Below are 6,000 nucleotides of genomic sequence, written 5' to 3'. Positions count from 1 at the left end.
CCCCCCTCAGGCCCTCCCCGTCCCTCCCTCACAGACCCACCGGGCCTCACCCCCCCCCCCCACCCCCCCGCGGCCGCCCAGCCCGGGCCCAGGCCCCGGTAGAGGCCTCCAACCGACCCTTAGGCCCTGCCGAGCCCCGCCGCCCACCCCCCGCAACCCCCCCGGAGCCGTCCGGGCCCCTCCCGGCCCCTCCTCGCACCCACCGGCACCGCTGGGCCCGGCGCGGCCTCCCCCGGGCGCGCCGAGGGAAAATGGAGGCCGCGGCGGCGGCGGCGGCGGCAGCGGCGGCGGCGGGGGGCGGAGCAGACGAGTTGCGACCTCCGGGCGGGCGGAGCGGCGCCACTTCCGCTTCCGGTCGGCGGCGGGATGGGGCCGGAGGTGGAGGTGGCGGCTGGCGGCTGGGGGAAGGGGGCCCGCTCCCGGTGTCGGCCCCGCTCCCGATCGTGGCGCTGGTGCTGGCGCTGGGCGCGGCGGTTAACGGAGGAGGAGGAGGAGGAGGAGGAGGAGGCGGAGGCGGGCCGGGCCCCGTTACGTGCGGCTCGGTGGTGGAAGCTGCTCAACGTGCGCCACAACGTGCGCCTGCACTCGCACGACGTCCGCTACGGCTCCGGTAACGGCCCCGGTACCGGCCGCGAGCCCCGCCCCCCCTCCCCCCCCCCCGTGCGGGACGTTATTTACTTATTTATTCATCTGCCTATTCATTTATTCGTTTGGTTTTTGTCTCCCGCAGGCAGCGGGCAGCAGTCGGTGACCGGCGTGGCGGCGGCGGACGACGGCAACAGCTACTGGCGGGTGCGGGGCCGCACGGCGGCCGTGTGCGAGCGGGGCCGGCCGGTTGCGGTGCGGGCAGGCCATCCGCCTCACCCACCTGGGCACCGGCCGCAACCTCCACAGCCACCGCTTCGCCTCCCCCCTCTCCGGCAACCAGGTACCGGGCACGGCCCTTGTGGATCTTAACCCTGCCCGGGCCCCTCTTGTTCCCTAGGACCGGCCCCGGACCACACCGGATCCTTACCGGGTCCCTATAGGGTCCCCACCGGCCTCCCCGCTGTTGCTGCCCCATCATTCCCAGCCCCCCAGTCCGCCCCCAGCCCCTGCCAAGCCCCCCAGTCCCCCCCAGCCCCATTTTCCCCCCAGCCCCGTTATCCCCTTGTCCCCCCCAGCCCCGTTTTTCCCTCGCCCCGTTATCCCCTTGTCCCCCCCCCAGCCCCGTTTTTCCCTCGCCCCGTTATCCCCTTGTCCCCCCCCAGCCCCGTTTTTTCCCTCGCCCCGTTATCCCCTTGTCCCCCCCCAGACCCGTTTTTCCCTCGCCCCGTTATCCCCTTGTCCCCCCCCAGCCCCGTTTTTCCCTCGCCCCATTATCCCCTTGTCCCCCCCAGCCCCGTTTTTCCCTCGCCCCGTTATCCCCTTGTCCCCCCCCCAGCCCCGTTTTTCCCTCGCCCCGTTATCCCCTTGTCCCCCCCCAGCCCCGTTTTTCCCTCGCCCCCGTTATCCCCTTGTCCCCCCCCAGCCCTGTTTTTCCCTCGCCCCGTTATCCCCTTGTCCCCCCCCCAGCCCCGTTTTTCCCTCGCCCCGTTATCCCCCCCAGCCCCATTCTCAGCCCCAACCCTATTCTCTGCCCCCCCCCCACCCAATTTCATACCAGCCCCCCACCCAGCAGCCAGCGGGGCCGTTCCCACCACAGCGAGCTGCATCCCCTGGGGCACCCGAGCTTTGCCGTGTCCCCTGCGAGCCCTGGGGCACCCGAGCTTTTGCTCGGGGTAACGAGGGCGCTAACGAGCCAGCACCCAAAACTTGCGCTCCGTAAGCCCTCGCGCCCCCGGAGAGCCATCCCCGCAGGTGCTGCCCCTCCAGCACCCCTATTTGCCCCTCCCCACCGTGCCTCAAAGCCCCGAGCCCCCCCCCCCCCAAAAGGAGCTCCCTTCCCCGCCCCCCCTTCACCCTCTCCCCGCATAACGGGCCCGCGGTGACGCTGCCGCCCGCCGCAGGAGGTGAGCGCCTTCGGGGAGGACGGCGAGGGCGACTACCTGGACGACTGGACGGTGGTGTGCAGCGGGACCTACTGGGCGCGGGACAGCGAGGTGCGCTTCCAGCACGCCTCCACCGACGTCTTCCTGTCGGTGACGGGCGAGCAGTACGGGCGGCCCATCAACGGGCAGAAGGAGGTGCACGGCATGGCCGCCTCCAGCCAGCACAACTACTGGAAGGTCACGGAGGGCGTCTTCGTGCAGCCCGCCGAGGTTTTCAAAGCGGAGCAGTACCACGCCGAGCTGTGACGGACGCAGAACTGACGCGTTTGGCCCAGGGGACGGCCCCCGGTCCCCGCCCGGGTCTGGCACGCGCCAAAAGGTGGAGCCCGACGGCCCAAATGCAACGCGGAGTTAATAATTCCATTATTCTGAATTTAACACAGAGTTAATAAGTCCGTTACCCTGAGTTTAACACAAAGCGGGGCTCGGCGTCTGGCATTCAATACAAAGCAGATCCCTGCAGCGTGAACCCAACGTGAAACAGATCCCAAATCCAGCCCCAAACTGATCCCAGCGTCCCAAATCCAACACAAAACAGATCCCTGCGTCCTGAACGAATTTGACACAAAGTTGTTCCGACACGAAGTCCAGATCCCAAAGTCCACATCATACATGAAGCAGAGCTCCGGGAAGCGGAGCTCCGTGTCTGGAATCTGACTTGAAGCAGATCCCGGTGGCCCACATCCAACCTGAAGCAGATCAAAAAAACCCAAATCCAGTTCAAATCAGATCACAGAGCCCCAGAATTCAACTTAAATCAGATCCCAGTGCCCAGACACAACACAGAACCCAGTGCCGCAAATCCAACTCGGATCAGCTCCCGGAGTCCAGATTGGATGCAAACTGGATCCTGGCACCCTAAATCTGACTCAAACCGGATCCTGGTGCCCCAAACCAGACTCAAACCGGATCCTGGTGCCCCAAACCAGATCCAAATTGGATTCCGGTGCCCCAAATCCAATTCAAATTGGATCCGGTGCCCCAAATCCAATTCAAATTGGATCCCGGTGCCCCAAATCCGACTCAAACTGGATCCCAGCACCCTAAATCCAACTCAAACCGTACCCCAGCACCCCAAATCCGTCCAGAGCCATCCCATGCTCCCTGCCCCTATAACCCCCGCTTCCCGGCCTCACCGGAGCCGAGCCCCCTCCTCTGCCCCCCGATTCCTCTCCCCGTGCCCCGCTGCTGGGCGGGGGCCAGAAAGGAGCTGTGTGCCCGCGGCGTGCCGCTTCCTGAGCGCGGGAGGACGGGGGGAACTGGAGGAACTGGGAGGAACGGGGGGAAAAAGGGGGACCAGGGGAGAAAAGGGGGGGGGACTGGGGAAAAGGGGGTAGCGGGGGAACCAGGGGGTAGCGAGGGGAACTGGGGGAACTGGAGGAAAGGGAGGGAAGCGGGGTGAACCGGGGGGAAAGGGGGGGAACTGGGGGAGATCAGGGGAACCAGGGGGAACGGGGGGAAAAGGGGGGAACCGGGGGAAACCGGGGAGAACCGGAGGAAAGGGGGGGAATTGGGGGGAAGGGGGGGGGAACTGGGGAGACCAGGGGAACCTGGGGGGACCGGGGGGTAAGGAGGGGAACCGGGGAAAAGGGGGGAACCGGGGGGGTACCGGGGAGAACCGGAGAAAGGGGGGGGGAACCGGAGGAACCGGGGAAAAGGGGAGGGAACCGGGGGGAACCGGGAGGAACCGGGGGGTACCAGGGAGAACTAGAGGAAAGGGGGGGGGAACCGGGAGGAACCGGGGGGAAAGGGGGGGAACTTGGGGAGATTCAGGGGAAACAGGGGGATCCGGGGGGTAAGGAGGGAACCGGGAAAACCGGGGGAAAAAAGGGGGGGGGGAGACCGGGAGAAAAAGGGGGGGACCGGGGGGAAATCGGGGGAAACCAGGGGGGCACGAGGGGGAAGGGGGGGGAGCCAGGGGGGCACGGGGGGGAAGGAGGGGAACAGGGAGGAACGGGGAAAAGGGAGGGAACCGGGGGGAACCGGGAGGAACCGGGGGAAAAGTGGGGAACCGGGGGGTACCGGGGAGAACCGGAGGAAACGGGGGGGAATCGGGAGGAGCCGGGGAGAAAGGAGGGGAACCGGGGGAGATCAGGGGAACCAGGGGGGAACGGGGGGGAACCGGGAGGAACCGGGGGGAAACCGGAGGAAACGGGGAGGAACCGGAGGAAATCGGGGCAACCAGGGGGGCACGGGGGGAAGGGGGGGGGAGCCAGGGGGGCACGGGGGGAAGGAGGGGAACCGGGAGGAACCGGGGAAAAGGGAGGGAACCGGGGGGGGAACCGGGAGGAAGCGGGGGGTACCGGCAGCGCCGCGCACCGCGCCGTGGGGCTTGGGGGGGGGGGGGGGGGGGGAGGCGCCGCCGCCGCTCACTCCGGGTAGCACACCGCTCGGCCCCGCCGCCTCGCCTCGCCTCCCCTCCGCCCCGCCCCGCCCCGCCCCGCACCCTCCGGCCGTCACTCCGGGCGCGAGGCCGGTCGGCCCCGCAGGGCGGCTCCGCGGGCGCTGCTCGGAGGGCGGCGGGGCCCGGGGGTGGCGGCGGGGGGGGGGGGGGCGGGGAGCGCCATGGCCGCGGGGGGCCCGGGGCTGCCCCTGGCCCTGCCGCTCCCGCTCCCCGCCGCCCTGCTCGGCCTCGGCCTCGTCGCGCTGCTCGCCGGGCTGCTGGCGCGGTCAGGGCCGGGGGGGGGACGGGGAGGGGAAAAGGGAGGGGTGGGGGGGTCCTGAGGGGTGTGGGGGGGGGTCCTGAGGGGGGTCCTGAGAGGTGGCGAGGGGTCTTGAGGGGGGGCGAAGGGGTCCTGAGGGGTGAGGGGGGGTCCTGAGGGCTGAGGGGGGGTCCTGAGGGGGGTGAGGGGGTCCTGGGGGTATGAGGGGAGTCTTGAGGGGGATGGGGGGGGGGTCTTGAGGGGGGTGAGGGGGTCCTGGGGGTATGAGGGGGGTCTCGAGGGGTGAGGGGGGGTCCTGAGTGGGGAGGGGGGGTCCTGGGGCTGTGAGGGAAGTCTTGAGGGGGATAAGGGGGGGTCTTGAGGGGAGGTGAGGGGAGTCCTTGAGGGGGTGTGAGGGGGGTCCTGAGGGGGTGTGAGGGGATTCTGAGGGCTGTGAGGGGTCCTCGAGGGCGTGAGGAGGGGTCTTGGGAAGGTGAAGGGGGTCCTGAGGGGTGTGAGGGGGGGGGGGGGATCTGTCTGGTTCTGGGGGGTCTTGGGTTGTTAGAGGGGTGTAAGGGGGGTGTAGGGTTTGGGGGGGTGGGAGGGGGTAGGGGGTTGTGGGGGGGCTCATAGGTCTGGGTATGGGGCGTGGGGGTGTAGGTTGGGGTGGGGGGGGGGACAGGGACATGGGGGGGCTATAGACAGGGGTATGGGGGGGCTACAGGCTGGGGTGTGGGGGGACGGGGGTGTGGGGGGGCTATAGGCTGGGGTGTCGGTGGTATGGGGGGGCTATAGGTTGGGGTGTGGGGGGTAGGCACGTGGGGGGCTACAGGTTGGGGTGTCGGTGGTGTAGGGGGGCTATAGGATGGGGTGTGGGGTGGCAGGGATGTAGGGGGACTAGAGGTCAGGGTATCAGTGCTGTGTGGGGGCTCTAGGTTGGGGTGTAGAGGGGGGTGTAGGTCGGGGTGGGGGGTGTCAGGGCTTGGAGGGAGACATCAAGGGCAGGGGGTGCTCTGGGGGGGGTGTGCATGCAGGCGTGGGGGCTTTGTGGCTTCTGGGGGGTCCCACAGAGCTAGGTGCCAGGTCAAGGGGGGGCTGGGGGAGCACAGGGCTGGGTGTGGGGGTTCAGGGCCTCGGGGGGGGGGTTGGTGCAGGCGGTCCCGAAGAGCAGAGGTCGACCCCGGCCCTTTGCGTGTCCCCGCAGGTGGCTGGTGTGTCGCCTGGCCGTCACCTGGTGCCGCCAGAAGCTGCAGGCGGAGCTGAAGATCGGCTCCTTCGGCTTCTTCTGGGCCCAGAACATCAGCCTCAAGTTCCAGCAGAAGCAGCAG

The 6,000-nt window shown here is 68.9% G+C and overlaps 1 protein-coding gene across 1 annotated transcript; it reads left to right on the top strand.

Annotated features, from left to right (window-relative positions):
• Positions 1 to 223: 223 nt before the first annotated feature.
• Positions 224 to 2,448, top strand: SDF2 (stromal cell derived factor 2). The gene is given in 5 exon segments (XM_035561055.1): positions 224 to 548; positions 550 to 610; positions 731 to 837; positions 839 to 928; positions 1,989 to 2,448. Coding segments are annotated over 5 exon segments (843 nt in total). The 5' UTR covers positions 224 to 251; the 3' UTR covers positions 2,277 to 2,448.
• The last annotated feature ends 3,552 nt before the right edge of the window (positions 2,449 to 6,000 follow it).

This window comes from Cygnus atratus, unplaced genomic scaffold, assembly GCF_013377495.2.
Source record: "Cygnus atratus isolate AKBS03 ecotype Queensland, Australia unplaced genomic scaffold, CAtr_DNAZoo_HiC_assembly HiC_scaffold_151, whole genome shotgun sequence".
In the NCBI taxonomy this organism is placed as follows: Eukaryota; Metazoa; Chordata; class Aves; order Anseriformes; family Anatidae; genus Cygnus; species Cygnus atratus.
Note: the sequence above shows the minus strand (reverse complement) of the source record. Positions and strands in the feature narration are given on the sequence as shown.